Source organism: Colobus angolensis, unplaced genomic scaffold (assembly GCF_000951035.1).
Source record: "Colobus angolensis palliatus isolate OR3802 unplaced genomic scaffold, Cang.pa_1.0 Scaffold116, whole genome shotgun sequence".
Lineage (NCBI taxonomy): Eukaryota > Metazoa > Chordata > Mammalia > Primates > Cercopithecidae > Colobus > Colobus angolensis.
Window position 1 is genome coordinate 3,940,048 of NW_012112697.1, and position 24,582 is coordinate 3,964,629.

The window sequence follows — 24,582 nt, forward strand, 5'->3', positions numbered from 1 at the left end:
GATCGTAAGAAGTTATCTTTGAGACAAATGGAGAAATCCGAATGCGGACTGGAGACTTAGGTGACATTCAGTATTCATTTCTTTATGAGTGATAACGGTGCAGATGTTATATTTAAAATTTTAAGTCCTTTTAGTCAGAGACACATACTCAAGTATTTATGGATGAATAATATGATATATGAGATAAGCTTTAAAATATTCCAGAAAAAAAAATGGATGTTTGTGGATGGGGGTAGCAATAGTGAAACTGAACAAATGTTGACAATTATAGAGGCACAGCATTGAATTCATGGTGGCCTGTTGTACTGTTTTTCCCAATTTTATGAATATTTGGGCTTTTCAATAATGAGTTTTTTGGTTTTGTTTTTAAAGGCTCAGCCTACCAAACAACTGGAGTGGGTGGTGGGGAATCACAGACCAGCCTGCTAGATCGCAGCCTTTATGTTTGCAGAGAGAAGTAAGTGGGTTGGATGATCACAAGTCTTCAATACCAAGTGGAAGGAACATCGACCCCACAAGCAAAAAGCACCCCCGCGGAGAGCACAGAATCTCACCTGCCGTGACTTGCCCGCCTGTTTCACGCTATAGAACATGGGGCCCAGCTCCGCCAGCCACTCCCCGTCCACAGCGGTCACGCACTGCATGTACTCCTGTGGGCAGAAGGGCAGGGAGGTGAGGGTCACAGGAGGGCCAATGTCCCTCCCAGAGTGGTTCCATAATTAGGAGCCACATGGGAAGAGGCCAATCCCTGACCCTGCAAGGCTGAAAAAAGGAAGGGAAAAACCCCAGATACTCCCATCCAAACTCCTCCACACCTGAGAAAACGCCCCCTAGTATCTAAGAGAAAAGGCCCAACCCCTCTGAAAATCCTACTGATGACACCAAGAGGGGTTGCTCATCCCAGGCAGCAAGTGGGGAACAATCCTGCCCACACTGCTGAGGTCACTGCAGTCTAGAGGACAACCCTTTGCAGAGCCTCTCCAAGTCCCCAAATGAAAACTAACCTCACACACCCCGCAAAGCAATGCATGTGGCCTTAAGGCTCCCAGGCTAAAAACTCATGCCAGAAGGCAGTGAAGGGTTTCAAAGCCTGGCCAGACAGGGGGCCTGCGTTATGCAAGTGCCTTGGAAAGGACCCACCTTGGTGGTCATGACCAACTCGTGATACACTATGTAATCCGGGGTGTAGCCCATTCCAAAAAGGGAGCTGGTGGGGTGCAAGTGGCAGGGCATCCCTGTGCGGATGTTCACGTACTCCCCGATTCCCTAGGGAGGAGACACAACAGGCAGCCGTGTCAGGAAACCACCACCCATTTGGGCAGCTAGCCCATCCCTTAACGCTGTCTTGACACAGCCTTTGGGGGAAGCCCAGCTCTGCAGAACCGCACCAGGAGAAAGGATTAACTTTGCCCTCATACAGATATCAGGCCGGGAGGGGCCCACTGGGCTCCTGGGCTCACCTTGAGCTTGGCTGCTTGGTGGAAATAGGCAGCACAGATGCACTTCCTGACGATGTCCCAGTCAGTGCCACACGAGGCCAGGCTCATCCGCTGCTGCACCATGATGTCCTTGAGTTGAGCTCGCACCTCCCGGACCTAGGGCAGGACACCAAGATGCCAGGAGGGACCTCCTTCCCTCCCAACCCTCCCCTCATCCCAATATCCTGCTCATCCACCACCCCTACCTTCCGCATGGCCTTAGCATGGATGAAATGATCGTTACACCAGATGGTGGAGTAATTATTGTTCTTCCACTGCAGGTAGACATTCAGGTAGGTCAAATGATCGCTCTCAGGGACAGCGAACTTCTCCCGGATTTGATCACTCTCCTCCTCTCGACCCTAGGAAGGGAAAAAGAACCTTCACTCTTAAGTACAGGGGGGTCCAGGCCCACTGAGCACATCCCAGAGGTTCTAACACTACCACCTACCCACACATAGAACTTCAAACATGTCAATAGGTTGCCCTGACAATTTGAGAAAAACAAAAATAATTTTTAAAAAGGTCTATTCTAAAACATGAGGGTTCAAGAGCAACCATACCAGAAGATAAACAATGCTCTTGCAAATTTCCAAAGCATTCCCTGAGAACCACTGCTTCCTTTCCCCTACCCCAACCTGCTTAACCGAGAACAGCAAAATCATTCTTCAGAAACTTTGATTCCGCCCTCTGTTCCATTTCAGTTATAGAGAGAAGCCATTTCCCTTTCGAACACTTCCTCGAGCCCTCTGGGGAGAGAGGAGAGCCAGCCGCTGCCCCACCTTGGGCCTGTAGAAGATGGCCGGGACGGAGAGCATGGAGACGATGAGCAAGATCTCGGAACTGCAGCCCATGTCACAGGACACGATGAGCATCTTGGACAGGGCAGGGTCCAGCGGGAACTCCACCATCAGCCGCCCGGTAGAGGTCAGACCACCTAGGAGAGATGAGCAAACCCAGATATTTGATGGGACAGTAGAGGGAAGAGGGAAGTCAAGCGCCAGCACCCATGAGGCTCCCGGGGCCACTTCACCTGTGTTGTCCAGGGCCCCGAGGATCCAGAGCTGATACATGGAGTTGAGCATGTTGTCCTCCGGGGGCGGGTCCATGAAGTGGAACTGCAGCAGGTCCTGCACCCCAAGGGACTTGAGCAGCAGCACCACGTTAGCCAGGTTGGTCCTCTGGATCTCGGGCACTGTGGTGGTCAGGAGCTCATTCTTGTAGGCGCTCTGGGTGTAGAGCCTGCCGGGGAGAAGACCCCATCTTCTCACCACAAGGAAACCCCACAGCAAGCCAGACGAAATCCCACAGGGAGGGAGAACATTCTCATTTCTTCTCCCCACCCCCTACTTCAATGACTCACTGACTTCCACCTATTCAAAACTCCAACCTGCCAATTCAGCCCTTCTGGGGCCTCTTACCTGTTTCATTTCTCTTTTTTTTTTAGACGAAGTCTCGCTCTATCGCCCAACCTCTGCCTCCCAGGTTCAGGTGATTCTCCTGCCTCAGCCTCCCGAGTAGCTGGGACTACAGGCACCCACCACCATGCCCAGCTGATTTTTGTATTTTTAGTAGAGATGGGGTTTCACCATATTGGCCAGGCTGGTCTTGAACTCCTGACCTTGTGATCTGCCCGCCTCAGCCTCCCAAAGTGCTAGGATTACAGGCATGAGCCCCCGCGCCCAGCCATCTGTTTCATTTCTGGAACCAATGGGCCTGGGACTAGAATCATGGCTGGGTTTTATTTTCTTTATATTTTTCTATAGTCACTAATGCTCTACAGTGAATACATTTTTTTTTTTAATTGGAACAAAAAAGGGGCAGAGAGCCAGGCACAGTGGTTCACACTTCTAATGCCAACACTTTGGGAGGCCAAGACAGGAGAATTGCTTTAAGCCAGAAGTTCACAATACCAGCCTGGGCAATATAGCAAGACCCCATCTCTACAAAATATGAAAAAAATTAGCCAGGTGTGGTGGTGCCTGCCTGCAATCTCAGCCACTTGGGAGGCTGAGGTGGGAGGCTCACTTGAGTGCAAGAGATCAAGGCTGCAGTGAGCCGTGATTGTACCACCACACTTCAGCCTGGGTGACAGAGCAAGACTCTGTCTCTAATTGGAAAAAAAAAAAAGAAAGAAAAGAAAATGGGGAAAGAGAACAATAGAAATAAAGAACCAATGGCATCTTTTGTCCAGACCTACCCTCTGAAGGGAGGCAGGCTGTAATTACCTGCACGTCTGTCTACATCCATGTAAGTTGACCTCAGACCTCAGAGCTCCCTGGAAAGCCACTCCTTCCTTCCTCAGTAGCATAGAATGAAAGGACTAACAAGTGGCAGCCCTGCCAGCAGCTTCCAGCCTTGGGGACCAACTCTAGGGCCAGCATCCTGCCCGCCCCCACCCAGGTTCCATGCTCAGCAACCCCGGCGCTGCCCCGGAAAGCAGGCTAGCACAGGGCTCCTACCTGAAACACTGACCTGGACCCGTCCTGCCGGCTCGCCCTGACCGCTGGTTGGCATTGGCCTGGCTAATGGGATAGATCTGCAGAGCATCCATGCCAATCCTGGGGTTGAAGACCTAGGAGGGGATGGCAAAGAGCTGACAAAGGACAGAGTGAAGGGAAAGTGGAGGTAGGCCTGAGACAAAGGCAAGCCCTGGATGCTACACATGGCAGAGGAAGAGCTAGGAGCCTCTAGAAATGTTCTCATGAACACCTGAAGAAGTCTTCCCCACAAACACCAGCTCTGTGAGCTCTACTGTTAAATTATCTACCTCATCGAGGTAGACAAGTTAAACGAACCAAGCACAGTGAGTCAGTGTGAGCCTCTTACCACCACCACCACTTCCACGTGCTCCCCGCATCCCAGGGCCAGAGCGAGGCCCTGGCTTCCCATCCCGCAGCTCAGTTAGCTTCCAGTGAAGACCCAGGCCCTGCCTCCCATGTCTTCTCTTACCTTTAATTTGCAATAACCAGAATCGATAACAAACATGATGCCATCAACAGTCAGAGAAGTCTCGGCAATGTTGGTGGCAACAATGCACTTCCGAACGCCATCTGGAGCCTAGAGCAGGACGTACAGGGAGGGAAAAATGAGTCCCTCAAGACAGGAAAGGCTCCACGAGGGGGAAAGCCCACCTCCTAGCCCACCCCCTGCCAGGACAGTCACATCCCCTCTCGCTTCCTTCAGAGAACTCCAGGAGCCATTCCTGGACATTCCTGCTGTCACACCTTCTGGAAGATTTTGGCCTGGAGGTCAGAAGGCAGCTGAGAGTAGATGGGCAGCACGGCCAGGGCAGGTGCATTCTCCAGTTCCTCCAGATGCTCCACAATCTGGTCTGAGGTCACCTGAGAGCCCAGGGAGAAGCTGTGACACGCTGGAACCCTAACCTCTCATATGCAGGACACACCCACTCATCACAGTTGTGACCAAGGCACGCACCTCAATGTCCTCCTGGCCAGGCATGAAGATAAGGATGTCCCCAGGGGCCCCCGACAAGTGTACCTGCAAGGACTGCTTCACTGCAGCCTCCACGTAATCCTCCTGTGGGGTCTGCAACAGCAGTGGGGACAGTCAGAGGGAGACACTAGAAGCGCAGGCCAGGCATCCGCTGGGAGCCCTGTGGCCCAGGCACTGCTCTGGGCTGCAGCCATGGACTTTAAGGGCCACCTCCAGATGGGCCTGACTGCGAGGCCTCTACAAGAAGGCACAGCGCCTCCCTGGGCCCTGTACTTCAGCCCCAAAGAAACAATGAAACGAAACCTCACCCAGAGCAGAGTCCTTGGTCCCCCTGAGCCCCAGAGCGGCAGGCTGCCCCATTTGCCCCATGGTCCCCAAGAAATCTTCTCCAACCCAGTCCCCTACCCACCCTCCACCCTCCAGCTGGCTTCTCATCAGAGAAGTGCATGGCACGGAAGGGTCAGTTCGTAACATGGTGGCCTCAATACCTTGCTGAAGAGAATGTCAACAGGGAAGGTACGGCCAGGGATGTGGAAAATGGGGACATTCCCAAAAAAGGCAGCAAACTTCTCTGCATCCATCGTGGCTGATGTGACGATAAGCTTCAGGTCTGAGCGCCGAGCCACCACCTGAGAGAAGAGGCGGCTCAGAGGCTCCCATGGCGGGGACCCTTGGCTCCTGTCCCCCAGTCCCATCGGCACCACCCCCGAGGAAACAGAAGCCAAAGCTGACGAACAGGCCTATTCGATTCTTACCAATCCCGAAGACTGAAGCAATGGAGCCACTGCCCAGAAAACCCCGAGTCAACCCTCAGCAGAGCAAGAACAGCATAAACTACAACCCGAATATGAACTCTGCAACCAGAGGCTTCAGGAAACTCTGGCCTGCCAGAGAACCCCTCAGCCCACCTGAAGCACCCCACTAGCTACTGGTGGTGCACTGGTCAACACCCCATGCGCAGAGAGACCAAACCACACAGCCCTCACCTCCCGGAGCAGCCCGAAGAGCACATCAGTGTTGAGGGAGCGCTCGTGGGCCTCATCCATGATGATGGCGCTGTAGTGATCCAGGTCGGCTTCCCGGAGGGACTCTCGGAGCAGGATCCCATCAGTCATGTATTTGATCAAGGTGTTCTCTGAAGTGCAGTCTTCAAAGCGGATGGCATAGCCCACCTGGAGGTCAGAGAGATGGCTCAGACGCCCTGGCCACTGGCTCACCACCAGCACACCCCGTACTGGGGTCCAGGTCTGAGCAGATCACACCCTTTGGCACAAATGGGTGGAAGCTACCAGGGAATAACAACATGACTCAGCCCCCACGCCCACTCACCTCCTCACCAAGGTTGCCCCCCATCTCTTCACTGACTCTCTTGGCCACTGACATGGCAGCTACGCGCCGGGGCTGGGTACACCCAATCATCCCATAGTCCGTGTAACCATCTTCATGCAGGTACTGTGTCAGCTGAGTGGTCTTACCACTCCCTGTCTCCCCAACCACGATCACGATGCTGTTGTCTCTACAAGGACAAGCAGGCAAAGGACTTATCAGCCAAAGTGGAAGGCCAACGCCCAGCCTTCGAGAAGACTCCGCTACCTCCTATCCCCGTGACTAGCTATCCGGGGAGCATGCCAGTTTAGAAGGGAGAATTTCACTGGGAAAACAGCCTCTTACTGAGATACCACCGGAAACGTCTGGAATACAGTGAGGTTTAAACAGGTGAGCTAAAACAAAATGGCGCCATCCCGTTACTTTGTGCAGTGTACCCGGGCATGAGGTCAGAGGAAAAAATTATTTCCCTTCTCCATTGGGTGCAATGCACAAAAGAAAAAGAGCTCCTGGGTAAACATGGGAGACCATGGGCACCCCTGATTTGACACTAGATTCTTGGGCCCCGGGTGAAGTTACCTGATAATAGTGAGCAGCTCCTGCTGCACTGCAAAGATGGGCAGGTACTGCCTCTGCTCCAGGATGGACTTCTTCTTTGCAAATTCACTGCTGGCTTCGCTCTTTTTCTTCATGTGATCTGCAAACTTCTGCTCTGTCCTAGGAACACATAGCAGCCTAAAGACCCTGTATGGTGCCCCATGCTGTCCTTCCTGATTGGGTTACTGCCCTCCTTCCTACGCTCAGGAATGAGGACTTCAGTAAGACTCTGAGACACCAAAGCAGCCAGGGAATCTGAGATGGCTCTCATCGGCCTCAGGACTGAAATTGCTATGTGAGAATCCATCATCCACAACACACTCAACACCACAGGGTCCAATAGAGCTGAGCATGGATCGGAGGAGTTACAGATGACCACGCTAGCAAACCCTCTAACCAGAACAGAGTGAGCAGAAGAGGAGTGGAAATCAATCCCCAGCTCACAAACTTTTAGAAAATACCCTCAGGCAATTTCAGCACAAAATAGCCACACAGGCCTTGGGAGGAGGTAAGGGTGCAGAGCACACGACATGGGTCCAACTTCCTCCCTCCTCTTGGCAGGACAGCAGGAAAGCACAGTCTGTACGGCTTTGTTTTCACCCCACCAAACAGTAACCTGCAACCTCTACCGAAAGCTCTCAATGTCTGATATGTGAACACACCCGAGACACAGAGCACTGTCACTTTCTCAAAGCTGCCTGGCAAAAAGACACCAGTTCAGTGCTCCAAACTGTCCAGACTCCTCCCCAACCCCTTCCCCAGAGACTTCCTGTCTGATCTGCCGCCCCATGCTCTGTTGAGCTTCCTATTTCTAATTTCACCCAGTCCCTCCTGGTCACCCAATAGCTAATACCTAAGGAATTAAGTTAACTAGAGACGAATAAGAGCTGATCAATAGTATCAACTTCTCATCTGGACATTTCACACAGGAGTAGAGAGAATTATTAATTCGGATGACTGCTCAGTAGAACATGGGGGCATTCGAAGAATGAGGATCTTGAAGGACAGATGAGTCCAGCCACCTATCTGCCCAACGCAGGAATCCCAACTCAGCATCTGCTTAGATGCCTCTATGAACAGAGAAGTCACTGGCCAATAAGATAACCCTTTCTATTTTGGAACCTCTTTTAAAAGCAGTTCTTATAGTGAACTGAAATCTAAGGGACGAAAACCCAGCGGCCCACGCTGAACTCCTGGGATGCACTTCAGCAGGGTGGCTCTGATGTGGGATGGCCTGGGTCTGATCCCGACTCCCTCACTGACGGGCTGGGTGACCTCAGACAAGTTACTTAACCTCCCAGGGCCTCCTTTCTCTCACAACACCAGTACCAGAGGAAGCAGTGGGGCAGCAGGAATCACATCTAGGAGAAGTGGAAGACAGTGAAGAGACCAGGAGGAAGGGACTGGAGAGAGTAGAAGATGCAGACAGGCATCCTAAGAGTCTCCCACTCAGGAGCCACAAAGTCGATGAGTTCTGCCGCAACTGCTTGCACGGGACCCCCATCTTTGGAACAAGGCTGCTCTGCTGCTGGCAAAGGCTGCCCACCTGTAGTCCACCTTCCCATCCTCCGTCACAGCTTTATCTGGTTCTTCCTCCTTCTTGACGCCCATTATATCTCCCAGTTTGGTCCCAGCCAGTTCCCAGTGTTTGTGCTGAGCCTGAAAAGGAAAAAGGTCAGTTTGCTCCATCCTGCCACATGACTGTGGGCAATGGAAAATCAATCCCAGGGGACAGCAGGCTTCACCCTGCAGGTGGTAAACTCCTCCAGGGCGCTGGTGGCACTGAGCCATGCATTCCAAGCCTCAAGCCTCCAGCTCTCCCAACACCAGGCCCCGCAGCTGTCATGACTAAGGACTTGATAGAGGGGACTCCTACCTTCTATCTGTGGGCCTAATAAGACTTTTGAAAAGAAGAAAAAAGAAAAAAATACGCATAGACTTCCCAGCCCCGGTGACAAGAAACCAACCTTCTTGCGCTCCTTCTGCTCCCTGTGCTTCCGCACTGTTTGGCTGCCTTTCCGAGCAATGATGGCCAGGTCAGAAGTGGCATCCTTCACTGGAATCACCGGCTCCGGCTGCAGCAGTGGGTAGAAAGAGCAATGCCCATGAAAATCAGCAAGAGTCCTACCTGTGAAAGGCACTGCCATACTCTCATGGTACAGGACTATTTTTCCCTTCTCTTTTTCCTGTCTCCACATCAGGCCTTTTTTTTTTTTTTTTTGAGACAGAGTCTCGCTCTGTCACCCAGGCTGGAGTGCAGTGGTGTGATCTCTGCTCACTGCAGCTTCTGCCTCCCAGGTTCAAGCAATTCTCCGGCCTCAGCCTCCCAAGTAGCTGAAACTACAGGTGCCTGCCACCACACCCAGCTAATTTTTGTACTTTTGAGACGGGTTTCACTATATTGCCCAGGCTGGTCTTGAACTCCTGGTCACCAATGATCCACCCACCTCAGCCTCCCAAAGTGCCGGGATGACAGGCATGAGTCACTGCACCTGGCCCATATCAGGTCTCTCTGAGCTGTCTTGTCCCTGACCACAGAGGAGCCTCACCTGCTTGGTGAAGACAATGCGCCCATCCAGAAAGGGAGGCACCAGATTGTGCACCATCAGATGCACCTTGGCTGCATTGTCCTCTTCAAAATCCTCGTCCACCTCCAGCCGATGGACCACCCCACTGGTGAGCATGCGGTTTGTCTCCCAGCGCTCATTATCCTGTGAGGACACAATGGGAGCCATACTCAAATTTCCACCCCAAAAGTCATCCTGAAAGGTTACAAGGTATCCACACATCAAGTCCTGACAGAAGGCCACTGGTGGCTGCAAAGATGTCACAGGCCTCTACCCACAGCTCCAAAGACAGAAGAGGAACTGATCCAAATCACCTGCAGGACTTTGTTCCAAGAAGCAGCACCTTTCATCTAAATCAGAACCTCTAGATGGACACATGAATGGTAAGCACCCCTAGCCCACATCAGAGACACAAAGAACACAGACCACAGAGGCAGGTCCCAACGCACCTATTCCCATCAACAGCACCTCCCCTCAAGGAAGTACTGCAAAAGAGAGAAGTATGAACCAGGGTTTCCCTTAAGCTACTAAAAGGCTCATCACCCACTCCACTTCCACCTCCAGAGGATCTGGTCCTCTCGGCAATCAGGGGACAAGCTGTGCTGCCCTCACTTGGGCATAACCTGCTGCTTCCCCACGTGCTCTACCTCCAGCTCTGAATCTGCTCCAACTTCTGCAGGCTGCCTCACCTCATTGATCTGTCTCCGCTGAGCTGAAATGCGCTTCTGCTTCTGTTTATGCAGGTGCTGCTCCCGCCTCCTCACATAGTCCTCAGAGGAGTAGGCCAGTGGGTTGTGGAACTCATCATAGCCCTCGTCCATCATGTACCAATCCCGATCGGCTTGCTGCAGGGCAGGAGGTGAAGCAAGGGAGTGAGGGAAACATCAAGTTTATGCACGAGACATGGCCAACAGAGGAGGAGACGTGTGGTAGGAAGTCACTACTGCAGTGGAGCTACCCTTGTGGGGGTGCTGGAGAGGCCACCCTGCAGCCACGTGCTGTCTGGAGGAGAACCGCAGTGGGAGACTGACTACACAGGACTGGAGGGCAGCCCATCACAACAGCACTTCTTAGAGTTACCACATGGTGGCACCAACATATAACAGAAAAGTGAGGTCAGCCTACTGCAGTGAGTGACAGGGTTCACCTGCCGCCTATGCCTCTGCAAAGAGACTCCAGGACATCGGGGCTGATCAGGGCTCAGGTGCACCCTCATCAAAGCCCAGTCCTGCTAGAGGGTCACCCATTTACAGACGGCCACCAGCCTCGATCAGCCCCTCAGAGGTATAAAGTTTTACCCTCTGGTCATCCTCCCACTGCTGCCGCTCCTCCTCCGTGTCAAATGAAATTCCTTCTTCACCTTCCTCGCGCCTTCCTGGAGGAGCACAGGGAGCAGGTCAGTCCATGCCCTGGCCTATCCCCAGGGGCCCCAGAAAGATCTGCAGGGCCAGGCAGCTCCAGAAGGGCAGCCCCTGCTCATCCTCGCGAGGGCGAGCAAGCCTGCTCTTCCGCTCCTGCCCCCAGGCCTCACCTCGACCCCTGGACAGACGTGGGGTGGACCCCAAGTGTCTTCTGTCATCGGCCCACTCATTGTATTTGTAGGAGGGAGTTGGCAGAGGCGTGTCATCCGAGTACTTGCCCCTCACAGACCTGGGAACAGCAGCACCAGCATCACAAAACTGTCACTGAGCTAAGCCACGTCCTACTGGCCACCATCTGCTCTCCCTGCCGAGGCTCCTTACCACCACCCAGTGAAACTGGGCTGCTCTGCCCGGAATATCACCTGTCTCGATCTCGAGTGGACAGCCGATGGCTCCGCTCAGAATCCCGATAGGAAGGCGTCGGGGAGGGCGATTCCCACTGGGAGCGCCTTGAGGAGCCATAGCCACTTTCCTCTTCCTCCCAGGTAGACCTTGAAGGGGTGGCTGCATCTGGGGCCACAGAAGACACATCCACAGGAAACATCTCACTTAACCACGACATGGCTCTAGAACCAGTTGCCAAAAGTCAATTCCCCAAATTTACTTCTTTTACTATTTCTAAACCTTGCATATATCTATAATGGGTAAGATCGGTTTTGAGTTTTTAAAGATATCTCAATTTTTAGTGGCCCAGGATATATTTTTTTGTTTTTGTTTTTGTTTTTTTTTTGATGAAGTCTCGCTCTGTCACCCAGGCTGGAGTGCAGTAGTGTGATCTTGGCTCACTGCAACCTCCCCCTCCTGGTTCAAGTGATTCTCCTGCCTCAGCCTCCCGAATAGCTGGGATTATAGGCGCCTGCCATCACCCCAGGCTAATTTTTGTACTTTTAGTAGGGACGGGGTTTCACCATGTTGGCCAGGCTGGTCTCGAACTCCTGACCTCAAGTGATCTGCCTGCCTCAGCCTCCCAAAGTGCTGGGATTGCAGGTATGAGCCACTGCACCTGGCCAATGGTCCAGTTTTCATTCTGTGTTTATGACAACATTTTAAGGGATATTTACTTTATCTCTAGAAATACACCCCTCTAGAATATAAATAGTTCTTTTTAATAAACCCTTCTACCTCCAGCTCCCTGTTCTTTCCTGCCATTTGGAAAACTGGCCATTCAGCAAACCAGCCTCTCACCTTACAGGAACCATATCCACCCCAAGTGCAGAGCAGTGCCCACCTGACTCAGAACCAACTATCCCAAGATGTTCATGGTGGAATCGGGAATTCTGACTCAATGCCTCAGCAATCTCACTGAAGACAAGAGTCACTCACTCTGCCTTTTATACACTGGAATCCTCACAAGCCATCAAAACAGTGAGTCTACCTTTAGGTCGATGTCGTGGGCTCTCAGGCTCATTTCTTCTGCTGCTACGCTCTGACCCTCCATCTCGCTCCGATCTGCTGCTGTGCCTACTTCTATCCCGGTCATCTAGGAAGAGTCACACAAAGCTTAAAAACACGCACCCCGTCCTAAGGCACACCCATCTTCACCCTAGAGAAAGACACAGGCTGCCCGCTCACTCACAGGTGCAACCTGCACTGCTCGAATGTGATCCGTAGACTCCTGAAACTCACCTATGCCCATTCTCCCAAGGGGGAAAAATAGTTACTGCCTAGAAAGTTTCAAACCCACAGTAACAGTTATTTTCCAGCAAAAACTCAAAAAATAATAGTACAAGTTTACAGTAAATCTTTTTTTTTAATGGTTACAATTCTATCAGCTATAAAACTTAATACTGAGCAAGAACTACATTGGATTTTTTTTGGTCTAGCTTTGTTCCATAGCACTGTCCTTTCTCTATCACCAATACTATTAGAAACGCTGGTCTCTTGTACATATTTACCCATTATCTCCTTTATCATAATAAAACAAAGATCACACACTCAAAGAGAGCAGCTATGTTACAGGCAACAACTCTTTTCTTAAACTGCTATTCCTAATCCCAACAGGGTCAAAACCACTCAGGCGGACATCATGCAAACAGGACTCCCTAATTAATGGGTGTTGCAAAGACTCCTGCAACAAGAAAAAGGCTGACATGTTTATTCAAATGCTAATGGACAACAGGAAATGTGCTGGACAGTTTACCTCTGTCCCTCTTGCGGTCATAGTCTCGATCCCGCAATTTCTCCTTCTTCCAATCCTTTTCTTCTTTGGATGAGGCATAGACACCATGTTCGCGCCGCTCCCGCTCTCTCTGCCGACTGCGTTCCCAAAACTCTTCGCTCACACCCCCTGGATGGGATGGAGTTTCTACCCGAGCAGATCGATAATGTCTGAAACAGGGAGAGCAACTGGTAAGGGCCCCTCTATAGGAGAAAAACTCTGCCCTAAAACCTTTGGCTGTCCAAACAAGTGATCTCTCCTTTTCCACTTTCCCTAGGACAGCAGGTTCACATATGGCAACAACCCAAGGCATTTCTAACCTCTACCATCTGGTCTTTAGTCACCTTTGTTTTTCCCCACAAATTCCTACCTACCTTCAATATTACAGAGTCAAAATAAAATCATAAAGCTCTAAATCTCCAACAGGAAAACTGAGAGATAAACATGAGATGTTATTTTCCAGCCTCCATTTGCTTCCCTATGGGCTAACCCATCCTAAGGCCTTTACCTGTCTTTCCGGATATTTCGGCCAGCCTGGTCACCGCCCTCTTCCTCGGCATCCTTCTGGTCATCCTTACTCTCTTCCCAGTCCTTGTAAGAAGAGATTTTGGACTTCTTCTTGTCCTCCCCATCGTCCTTCTCCTCTCGCTCCCTCCGTTTCAGGGAAGCCAGCAAGTCCAGTCCCAGTAATGAAGGGCGGGGAGCAGGGGCCTTGAAGACATGCTGCTCGCTGGCTGCACTTTTGGTCTTGCAAATAAGACCACCAACCTGAGAGTCCAGATCAGTGCCTTCCAATCGATGGATCGAGGCATCCTCACTGGTGTCCCCCATCACAGGATCTGGGATTTTTCTGGAAGGAAGGCAAACCATTTGGTACTGGAAAAGGCTCAGCTCTACCATATCGCAGAATAAATGCAGTTATGGTTATATTTAGGTGATTAACCTTTCCCATCTCTCCCTAAGACCAGGACTACTTTTGCTGCCTCTCTCCAAGACTTTTCCATCAAGTCACTGACAATCTCCAAAGATCCTCCTATTCCAACCCCCAACAAACACCAAAATAGATACACACACACACACACCCTATACATTCCTCCCCACCCCCCACAAGGATCCAAGAGGCAATAAAAGGCCTCACTAAGGGATACTTTCTAGAGCCTGATGTCATCTGTAACAGGGGTGTAGGGAAAATACCACTAAATTGGAGTCAGAAACCTCAATTAGAAACCAGGCTCTTGACACTTTCTACCTGTATGATGGTAAGTAAATAACTTAATCTTTGTTTAACCATAATTTCATATCTATTAAATGGAAATAATTTTTACTTTATCTAATCCATGAAGCTATTGTGAGAATCAAACAAAAAGTATATGTGAAACCATAAAGAGTAGCTCTTTATGTAACCATAAGAGTTAACATAAATGTAACTGCTACATTATATTATTTGCTATCCTCCAATATACTGTTGGTCCCTCACCCATTCTTTACATGAGTTCTACCTCTTCCTCTCTTTAAACAACAGGTACAGCAGCACAGAGATGGGGCAGAAGGCTACCATCCATGTTCTCCATACTTTAGTGGCTTTTCTTAGCCTAGCTGCGTTTTACAGAAAACAATTTACTCACAGCAGCCAAAATCAGTTTAGTAACAATCCATGTTTACCAAAAATGTTTATGAGAAATACTAGGTTAGGAAAAGGTGTTACTGAGAAGTATTTAAGTGGCTACAAGACTTCTGGCACTCAAGTTGGAACAAGCTTCTCTTTACCTCTCACTACACATCTGCCACTCATGAACATATACCAGTTGTGAGTGCTTGGATAATTCCTCTCATTCCAACAAGTTAGCAAAGCAAAGGAGGTGCCACCAGAATCCAGAATGTTTTACCAAACTCTAATTAAATGCACAGCTCTATAGAGTATTGCCAAACAAACTGGACACATAGTATTAATGCAGAAACAAGAGTTACATTTTGAAAATGCCATTAGGCAGAACAGAAAAAAGAAAGCTGCATATTGGTGACGTCTGTATACATGCGAGGAAATCCACACAAGAAAGTAAAGATACACAGGCTCTGCTCAATAGTTGTCCAAACCAGGAAATGTATCCTGGACTGCCATTCTACACAGGTGAGCGAACACTGGATGTGTCGTTGACTGCTGTAGCTCAATGTCTAGCAAAATAAGCGTTTGATAAATTTAAAAATGAATTAATTTAAACTTATTAAAGGAGAACAGGAACCGAAACATTTCTGGAGACAGCAAAGGAAGATTCCAGCAACACAGGACAAGGAGGCAGCCAGACAGGACTTAACTAGCTGCTGAGAAGAACAAATAAGAGCTAAAGAGCAAGATTCTTGAGAAGAATTAATGGCAAAGAAACTACAAGGGGTACGAGAAAGCCAGGGAAGAAAGAACCTAGATTCACGCATTCAACAATTACTCACTGAGGGCGTCCCTGAGCCAATTGCTGTTCTCGGCGACAGCAACAGAGAAGAGAACAAGAAAAAAATCCCCGCCCACCTGAAGCTGACGTTCTAGTAGAGGAGATCGCCCACCAGATTGCCTGGTATAAATAACACTGTGAGAGAGCAGAGGAAGACACAAGGAGCCCTACTCGGGCTCGGAGACAGTCTGAGGTGGGTTATAGCGGAGGCCTGGGAGAGGGAGCAAGGCCACTCCAGGCAGCATTCCTGGATCTCAGCGAGGCCGCTCCAGGCAGCAGGATTTGACCAGAGCAAGGAGGAAGGCCAAGGCGGGCAGGACGGGTGCAGCATCCCTGAGGTGAGTAAGGCAAGGTGGGTGACAGGGAACTCCCCAAACTGGGGCCCGGACCTAAGCAGGGAACCAATATCCGCCGCCTGGAGCCCCCATGATTATAGAAGAGCAGGCCAGGAAGGAAGAAGGGACTCTCACCTCACCAAGCGCGACTCTTGGGACCCTTCTGTCCCGGATTCTGGGGCGCCGGCGCTGCCACCCCTCGCTTAGACAGGCTCAAGGAGCCAAAATCCACACCTTGAAAGCGGCCATTATTGTCCCTTAATACCTTGCGCGGCCCCCTCTATCCGCCCAAAGCTACCATAGAGCGCAGTCTGGAACACGCGGATTCCTGGATCCAAGTGTGGAACGGAACGCGAAAAGGCTCTCAAGGCCTCCTCTGGGGCTCTGATCAGAGACACTTCCGAGTCTCCTTGTGACCAATCGCTCTTAGTCTAAAAGACGACATCCCGCCTCTAGTCTGGGGGCAGGAAAAGGAGGAGAAAAAGGTCGACATCTTTAACACTGGCGGAGGTGACGCCTAGTTTCCGGTCAGAGCCTAGCAAGGTGGGCGGTGACTAAAAGCCCTTCTGTTTATTGGGCTGTTGAGCGGGGGCCGACCGACGACCGGGAGTTACTTCTCTGTGCTTGTGCGTTTTGTATTCGGCTTCCTTCCAGCTAGCGGGGCCACGAGGGTTGCTAGACAACAGGTCCTGGGTGACTTGGCCTTAGGGTTCGGCCCGGCTTGGGGCTGATGAAAGGAGCCGTCCGCGCCCGGGCTCCTCCGAGAAGGGGTTGCCGACAGTCACAAAGTGGAAGGGAGGGAGGCGGCGTGGACGAGTAAGGTAAGTGCTACGGTCCCTAGCGCGTGTGGGCCAGGAGCAGCGTAACACAGGTGACTTTAAATACATATATCGGATATTTTGGAAAACAGAGATGCACGCCCTGCTGTAAATAAAAATCACCCATGCCTTCATACGCAGAGGTGACCGTTGATGGTATTTGGGGATATTTATTTCCAGTTGTTTTTGTGGAATACATTGTAGTAAGGTTTTGTACAAAAGTGAGTTCAAAGTTTTTTTCTTTTTTTGGTATTTCTGCAGTTGTGGCACGCGCCTGAGGTTCCAGCTACTCCGTAGGCTGAGGCGGGGGGATTGCTTTAGCCTGGGAAGTTGAGACCAGCCTGGGCAACATAGCGAGACCCCGTCTCAGAAAAAGAGAGGGAGAGAGGAAAGCAGTGGAGTTATTGGTCAAAGAGTATGTCCCTTTTCTTTCCAGAAAGATTTTGTGCCTGCATTCCTGCAGGGACTCCCTGTGTCTGCCCCTACATTCATACTCTTGCCATTATTGTGTGCCACTGTCTTGTTTAATTTTCACCAATTCAGTGACTTTGTAAACATACCTTTTAATTTACTAGTAAAGCTTAACTTTTCAAATGTATTACCGTCCATTTGTACGTCTTCTTTTGGACTAGAAAGTTGGTGGCCTGTATTCTAGTCCTTGTCATTGTAACAGGAAGTGCAACTGTAAGCAAGCTAGTTTGTAAAATGACAGGGTTGAATTAGGCCCCTTGTACCTCAGCATTTTATGATTTGTTTATGGAATTGTAGTTTTCACACACACTCCTAACTGATGTGTTTGCTGTGTAATGAGGTGCACCTAGAATCTTTAAGCCAGGATTTGTAATAATATAATGTACACAATAAAGGGACTGTTTAAAATGTGTAACAACACATGCAAGAAATAATATGCTACCATGACAAAGAATATGCATGTTTTCTATATAGAGGTATGGGGCAATCTTCATAGGTTAGGTTTGAAATAATGAAAAGTGCAGAAGAGTAGATAAAGTGTGTGCACTGAACATCTGCCATTGGTCCCTCCACAGCCATTCTTCATCCTCCTCTAGACTGCTCTGGGGCGGGGAGGTTTGCCTGCCTCAACAGGTCCTTGCCCTCTGGTTCCAGTTGGAGTCAGCCAGTGGTTTCACAAGCAAAGGTCAGAGGGAGGGAGGACAGTGGCTGCAACACTTAACAGCAGGCCGCCCTCCTGTACACTGTCCTCTCCACTCACCTCGTTTTGCCACACAATTCTTATAACTGCTTCCTCCCATGGCTCCTTCTTCACATGGCCTAGGGATGGGTACAGCATCCCGCTGTTACTAGCCCCAAAGTAGTACACTTTACCCTGTTGTGTTTCTACAACTGCCTTAATTAAACTGCTTTCAAATTACCAAAGTTGAGAGTGTCATCGCTTTCTTGCTGAAACACTGATACAATAGGCTATATTTTGGGGGGAGAGAGAGGGAGAGAAAAAATATAGTAACACATATTTGTATTTTTTTGTGAATGCATAACAAAAATCTGAAAGATACATGAAAAACTAATGAAAGCAGTTATCTGGCCCCGGGGAGGGAGCAATGAAAACAGAGCACAAGGAGCAGGGGCAAGGAGAGGAAAAGTCCATGATATTACCTTTCTATGATGTTTCTTTTATACCATGTGAATGCATTAGCTACTCTGTGAATTAATTTTTTTAATGAGAGCTCACACACTTAATCTAAACTATCTTTAAACATTGCACCTTTATTTCAGGAGTGACAGGATTCACATTTGGGTTATCTCAGGATGAGCTTCCTACTGCCCAAGCTGACTAGCAAAAAGGAAGTAGACCAGGCGATAAAAAGTACTGCTGAGAAGGTGTTGGTTCTCAGGTTTGGAAGAGATGAAGATCCTGTCTGTCTGCAGCTAGATGATATTGTAAGTGACTGTCTAAGTGGTTTTTATTAATAATCTATATTCTTACTTCAGCATCTGAATAGTACATGAGAGGGAGTAGTCAGGGCTGGGTATATGGCTGCTCATTTGTTAGTTCACTAAGAGCTGATTGTGTGCCTGCCCTAAGCCAAACCCCCAAATCTGTGTGTGCCGAATCTGTCTTGGATGTCCTTACCCACTAGAAGCTGTCAATGCTGTTTCACCAACAAGGCAATCAATGGAAGAGCAGAAAACTATTAACAAGCATCTGTGAACACTATCTTTTCAGTGCTTGCAATAGTAAGATAATAGTAGCCCCATTTCCCAGTGGGAGAAAAAATGCCAGAGAGGTCTAGTAACTTCCCACAGGCACAGATCCACTATATTGCAGAGCTGAGATTTGAACTCAGTTTTCTGTAGCTGCAAATAATCTTTTCTCGTGTGCTGCCTCCAGTATGTGCCTGATGCAGAGAGACCTAACCCAAAACTTAAGACCTCTTACCACCATTTCTACTGCTGCCATCCCGTGTAAGAGCTGGGTGTACAAATCCACATTTCTGTGGTCACTATGAGGGTGTGATGTGTTAGCCCTGGGGAAAAAAGGACCAGAGGATTCTACCCTCAGCCATAGGGAGGAGGAAATACCACAGAGATCGGTAATGTAGACACTGAAGTCACACTGCCAAAGTTCAAATCCCAGCCCTACTGCTTAGGAGCTGTATGACCTGGGGCAAATTACTTTAACCTCCCTGTGCCTCGGTTTCCCTGTCTATAAAATGGGGACTCTAATAGCATATACCTTTTACGAATGTTGTAAGATTAAATGAATTAACAAATGTTAAGCACTTAGGACAGTTACCACATAGTAATGTCATATAAGTGTCTGTTACTAATTATCGTGATTTTCATTTCTGGGAGGATTGGGAGGAAGGAGACATTAGGGAATTTCAGTATCCATATTACATATTTCTAAGTTGTGTTGTTTTAAATGAGCATGGGTTACTTTTATAAAAACATTCAAAGAAGGAAATTAAAGGAAGAAATAGATTCACAGTTTTCCCCAAGGATTTCTACGCTTAGCTCTTACACAGGATGGCAGCAGTAGAAATGGCCGGAAGAGGTCTTAATTCTGGGTTAGGTCCCTCTCTCTGCAGTGAATAAACAAGAATACTCCCATGCTATCACCCTCTTAACCTCATACAGTTTCCCAAGGTTCCTTCCTAACCCCGTCTGCAGGTCTGCAGCGAATGAGACTCTGGAGGATGGGGTTACCTTGTGTCTAATGTGGGAGCCACAAGGGCTGCATTGTTGGCCCAGGATTTTTTTCAAACAAAATACTCTGTTGTAGTAACAAGTTTCACAGAAGAAACATTAGCTGCCTCTCATATTGTAACCTTTGTCTCTCTCATTTGCAGCTTTCTAAGACCTCTTCTGACTTAAGTAAAATGGCTGCTATATACCTGGTAGATGTGGACCAAACTCCAGTTTATACACAGTATTTTGACATCAGTTATATTCCATCTACTGTCTTTTTCTTCAATGGGCAGCATATGAAAGTGGATTATGGGTAAGTGCAGTTGATCTGAAGTTATTGCAACCTTGTAAGTTTCCTTTGGTAAGCAGTTTCAGTGGCTTGCGTATTTGCATGTGATGTTGACTCTGTGAGTCTTATATCAGTAGTGTTTCCTCAACTGATGCACTCTCTAATTTTTTATGCAAAGCCTTGGTACAAAATGACAGTATTTCAGGTATGATTGTCAAATTTTATTTATTTTTTTAATTAAAAATATGGTGCATACACATGGTTTGTCAAATTTTAATTTCCAACTTAAGTATGAAGAAATAGTACAGTTTGCGAAGCACTACCATCCATAAGTCTATAAAATATAAAATAGCTATGTTAACTAAATAACGAACTCTTAAATCCCAGGAATTTCATTTGAAACAAAATACGTAGTTGTTCTTAAACTTTTGGACTGGTAAGTGGCATTTATAAAAGAAGCATTCCTTCCAGCAAACTAAGATGTGCTTTTCTCTTGCAAAGTTTCCTGCTTTTCACCATTCAGAGAATTTTAAGTCATTCTTCAGCAAAGCCTGTCAAGAATAAGTAACATGAAGTCTTATTTAATGCCTTCCACTCCATCCAGTTACCATCTCAATACTTAATATTGATGATTGGATGCATCCATGATTCTGACCATTTCTACTGTGGTTGAGGAGTCCACTTATCTAGATCTGTGTACCCTTTTTGTCTTTATTTGAAAGTGTGTGAAATATTACCTATTTTAAAGTGCTTTAGGCTGGGCACGGTGGCTCACGCCTGTAATCCCAGCACTTTGGGAGGCCGAGGCAGGCGGATCATTTGAGGTCAGGAGTTCAAAACCAGCTGGCCAGCATGGTGAAACCCCATCTCTACTAAAAATACAAAAATTAGCCGGGTGTGGCCAAGCGTGGCTGGGCACGGTGCCTTACACGTGTAATCCCAGTACTTTGGGAGGCCGAGGCAGGCGGATCACGAGGTCAGGAGATCGAGACCATCCTGGCTAACACAGTGAAACCCTGTCTCTACTAAATACACAAAAAATTAGCTGGGCATGTTGGTAGATGCCTGTAGTTCCAGCTACTCTGGAGGTTGAGGCAGGAGAATGGCGTGAACCCAGGAGGTGGAGCTTGCGGTGAGCGGAGATCGCGCCACTGCACTGCCGCCTGGGCAACAGAGTGAGACTCCGTCTCAAAAGAAAAAAAAAAAAATTAGCCGGGCATGATGGTGGGCGCTTGTAATCCCACCTACTCAGGAGGCTGAGGCAGGAGATTCACTTGAGCCTGGGAGGTGGAAATTGCAGTGAGCAGATATCGCACCACTACACTCCAGCCTGGTGACAGGGCAAGACTCCATCTCAAAACAACAACAATAACAACAACAACAAACACAAAATATTTTAAAGCTGTTTATTCTACTGGAACACAGTTGATGTAAGTATTAATTTGGGACAACCTTTTAAGGGGGCCAGTTCAACATTATGTATCAAATACTTTAAAGCATTTAAACTTTTTAACCCAGTAATTACACTTCCAGGACTTTAATATGATGTTGTAGATGCAGATTTAACAACTGAAAGAAATACATGTTAGCTAGAAAAAAGCGTATTACTGAATAATTTGTATGACATAATTTCCAATGTTGGGGAAAAAGAAGTATGTATCTGCACATACACACACACACACACACACACAATTAGAAGGATATACGCTGAAAAGTGACCTCTGGCCTCATGGGTGATTTTGTTTCTTTCTTTAAAATTTGTATAGTAACATACCTGATGTTTGAGATACTTTTCTAAAAAAAAAACTTTTAATACTTACCACTCAAAAGTATAAGTGACTAGAACTTAAAGGCCGTGAGTATTGAATCGGCTTTGCACGGTGCCCAGGGAAAAACAACAGCAAACGCAGAAACAGTGTGCACTCCAGCACTTGGTGATATGAGAAGTGATAAAAATAGATTTTGTGATGATGATAGATTTGAAGCTGAAGCTTTTCACGTGACAGAGCTTTCATGCTAGTGGCCCACAGCACTGGGTTTAGCCACTTACTAAATGGAAAAAAATGATTGAAAAAAATGTTGGGCTTTATGTCTGAAGTCTCATTGACAAGAAGAAAATAACAAAGCTGTTGTTCATTTTGTTTATCCTGAAAGTCTTCAGCAAGTGATTATTCAAAGTTCTTAGAGCAGTTGTTTCTCTTCTATGGTGTCTAGATCTCCAGATCACACTAAGTTTGTGGGAAGCTTCAAAACCAAACAAGACTTCATAGATTTGATTGAAGTAATCTATCGAGGAGCAATGAGGGGGAAGCTTATTGTCCAAAGTCCTATTGATCCCAAGAATATTCCCAAATATGATCTTCTCTATCAAGACATTTAGTACATTAACTGCTGTCAAAGATGAAGAAAAAGGCACATGTTGACACAGTACCTGAATCCAGCTGTGCTGTTTCTGAAGTCCTTTGGAAACGTGTCCCAGACGAGAAGAGGTTATACTTGCATGTAGAAAACCTGGCCCCTGAGGAAAAGACCCCACTGGTTCTCTGATGACCTGGGATGCCTGTCTACTCCCTGGAAGCCTCAGAGCAGCCAAGTCATTGGTGTTCATTTTCCCCACGGTGATTTTTGTAACTTCTCTTTCTAATGTTTTTCTTTATTCCTTTAATACAGAATCCTCCAAAACATTGGCTAGTACAATTTGATTTAATCATGTTCATTTGATACACAAGTGAACTGGAAAGTCACTTCCCATAGAAGCAAAAGTACTTATTTTCTACCCTAGCTGGCTGCATGCCTGCACACACGCATGCACACACTCTCACACTCACACACACACCCCTTTGCCCATTCCTCCACTTGTACATCCCTCATGCTTTCCCATCTCCAGTCTGTATTACTGTAGTTTCTCTTCAAATAAATAATTGAGCAGACAAGTTTGTTTTATTTTGGAGCCTTTTGGTCTGACTTTTAAACATTGTCCTGGTTGGCTCTCTTTTTTTTTTTTGAGATGGAGTTGCCCAGGCTGGAGTGCAGTGGCCTGATCTTGGCTCACTGCAACCTCTGCCTCCTGGGTTCACACCATTCTCCTGCCTCAGCCTCCCGAGTAGCTGGGAATACAGGCGCCTGCCACTACGCTGGCTAATTTTTTGTATTTTTAATAGAGATGGGGTTTCACTGTGTTAGCCAGGATGGTCATGATCTCCTGACCTTGTGATCTGCCCGCCTTAGCCTCCCAAGTGCTGGGAATACAGGCATGAGCCACCGCGCCTGGCCCATTTAATTATTTTTTATGTTATAAAATTGAATATGAAAAGTGAGAATTTGAACCTTCACTCTCCACCACTCTATTCAGGTAAAACAATGCATGAGCCACCCTTAGCAGGAGCAGGTTTTTCCCAGAAGCTGCTGCCTCTTCCTGAGACAGAAAATTGTATTACTAAGCCTCAAAACTAAAAGAGATGTCAGCATTGTTAGAAAGAAATGTCACCCTTAAGGGATTTGCCTGTTTTAATAACTTTGTGAGGAATTCTTAGTTTTCCAGGGCACCTGGTGCAACCGTGGGCAAGTTACTGTCCCTCTTTAAACCTCATGGTGGTTATTGAAACAGATTTGTTAGAAGGAGAGGGTAGGCGCAGAGCTGGAGAACCATGGTCAAGGCAGCTTGTGATCTACCTAGCAGCCGCTGACCTCCTCGCCAGCGGAAGCGCAGTCCTGTTCAGAGCAGCACTGTCACTGCAAGTCCATCCCCCTTTGCCAGGGGTTCCATTCCACCACTGTTCTGCAGGGAGAGGTGCCATGAGGCTTGCTTCTGGCTTATACAGGAGAGAGGGGAGGCTGCTGGGCACTGCTTGTGTTCCTGCTGATAAAAGGAGGGAGTCACTCCAGGAGTAAGACAAAACGAGAGGAGGAGGCAATCACCTCTGTCCTCTTCTGTTGTACACTTCCTGCCTCTGGTTTAATCGTGACGCATGGAGCTACAACAGCCATCTTAGGCCCGTGAGGTGCCCAGCATCAGGTAAAACATCGACATGCTAAGAAGAACAAAAAGAGCCCGATCCCTGATGTTATTGAACTCCTGCGTGAACTCAGCCTGCCTCCCTCAGATTTCTGTGAAAGAATAAAATTTCTTTTTCCTAAGTCACTGTTAGTTGGGTTTTCTATTCTTCAGCCCAGTTCACACAGTATTTGAGGTATGGTGAGCACTCAGCCCACCAGCCAAAACTCAGAACCTGCATGTGCAAAATTCTCATGTCTTCTTCCTCCTGTTAGAAATAAGTTCTTGGTGCTGCAGAGGAAGAGCAGCACTCAGAAGAAAAGTTTCTCAGCAAGGCAAAGTTTACTTTGCAGAAGGGTGCTGCCCGCGCCTATAGCAGTCACAAGAGCACACCTAACAAAGGAGAACAGAGGTTTTTAACCCTAACGCAGTTCCTGCTTCTTTGTCTTTCCCCCATTGGCTGGGGTTGGACTGCACAGCTTAAGCTGACCCCAATTGGCTATGTGCTTGAATCTTTCTCAAAAGGCACAG

The 24,582-nt window shown here is 48.2% G+C and overlaps 2 protein-coding genes across 6 annotated transcripts in view; one reads left to right on the top strand and one right to left on the bottom strand.

The window, feature by feature from the left end:
• The window catches only part of DHX38 (DEAH (Asp-Glu-Ala-His) box polypeptide 38), a 19,646-nt gene extending 3,238 nt beyond the window's left edge, over positions 1 to 16,408 (bottom strand). For both annotated transcript variants that reach the window (XM_011961691.1, XM_011961682.1), the window contains exons 1-25: positions 15,918 to 16,408; positions 13,512 to 13,853; positions 12,986 to 13,173; positions 12,221 to 12,325; positions 11,208 to 11,355; positions 10,956 to 11,074; positions 10,723 to 10,799; positions 10,114 to 10,269; positions 9,407 to 9,568; positions 8,825 to 8,932; positions 8,404 to 8,516; positions 6,840 to 6,977; positions 6,264 to 6,450; positions 5,921 to 6,106; positions 5,423 to 5,563; positions 4,917 to 5,027; positions 4,706 to 4,822; positions 4,431 to 4,538; positions 3,941 to 4,053; positions 2,512 to 2,720; positions 2,261 to 2,415; positions 1,685 to 1,840; positions 1,461 to 1,595; positions 1,141 to 1,266; positions 555 to 650 (exon numbers count right to left, since the gene is read on the bottom strand). In XM_011961691.1, the coding sequence (XP_011817081.1) occupies positions 555 to 650; positions 1,141 to 1,266; positions 1,461 to 1,595; positions 1,685 to 1,840; positions 2,261 to 2,415; positions 2,512 to 2,720; positions 3,941 to 4,053; positions 4,431 to 4,538; positions 4,706 to 4,822; positions 4,917 to 5,027; positions 5,423 to 5,563; positions 5,921 to 6,106; positions 6,264 to 6,450; positions 6,840 to 6,977; positions 8,404 to 8,516; positions 8,825 to 8,932; positions 9,407 to 9,568; positions 10,114 to 10,269; positions 10,723 to 10,799; positions 10,956 to 11,074; positions 11,208 to 11,355; positions 12,221 to 12,325; positions 12,986 to 13,173; positions 13,512 to 13,834 (3,477 nt within the window). In that variant the 5' untranslated portion in view covers positions 13,835 to 13,853; positions 15,918 to 16,408. The remainder of the gene's footprint in view (positions 1 to 554; positions 651 to 1,140; positions 1,267 to 1,460; positions 1,596 to 1,684; positions 1,841 to 2,260; positions 2,416 to 2,511; positions 2,721 to 3,940; positions 4,054 to 4,430; positions 4,539 to 4,705; positions 4,823 to 4,916; positions 5,028 to 5,422; positions 5,564 to 5,920; positions 6,107 to 6,263; positions 6,451 to 6,839; positions 6,978 to 8,403; positions 8,517 to 8,824; positions 8,933 to 9,406; positions 9,569 to 10,113; positions 10,270 to 10,722; positions 10,800 to 10,955; positions 11,075 to 11,207; positions 11,356 to 12,220; positions 12,326 to 12,985; positions 13,174 to 13,511; positions 13,854 to 15,917) is intronic.
• On the top strand, positions 15,548 to 24,194 carry TXNL4B (thioredoxin-like 4B). Of its 4 annotated transcripts, XM_011961676.1 has the most exons (5): positions 15,663 to 15,785; positions 16,862 to 17,015; positions 18,353 to 18,517; positions 19,930 to 20,081; positions 22,272 to 24,194. In XM_011961676.1, the coding sequence occupies exons 3-5, from the start codon at positions 18,386 to 18,388 to the stop codon at positions 22,435 to 22,437; spliced, it is 450 nt and encodes a 149-aa protein (XP_011817066.1). In that variant the 5' UTR covers positions 15,663 to 15,785; positions 16,862 to 17,015; positions 18,353 to 18,385; the 3' UTR covers positions 22,438 to 24,194. The 4 variants fall into 4 exon arrangements, with proteins under 4 accessions (XP_011817049.1, XP_011817066.1, XP_011817055.1 ...); XM_011961659.1 differs by lacking the exon at positions 16,862 to 17,015 and having other exon boundaries at positions 15,548 to 15,785; XM_011961665.1 differs by lacking the exons at positions 15,663 to 15,785; positions 16,862 to 17,015 and adding an exon at positions 16,106 to 16,325.
• The last annotated feature ends 388 nt before the right edge of the window (positions 24,195 to 24,582 follow it).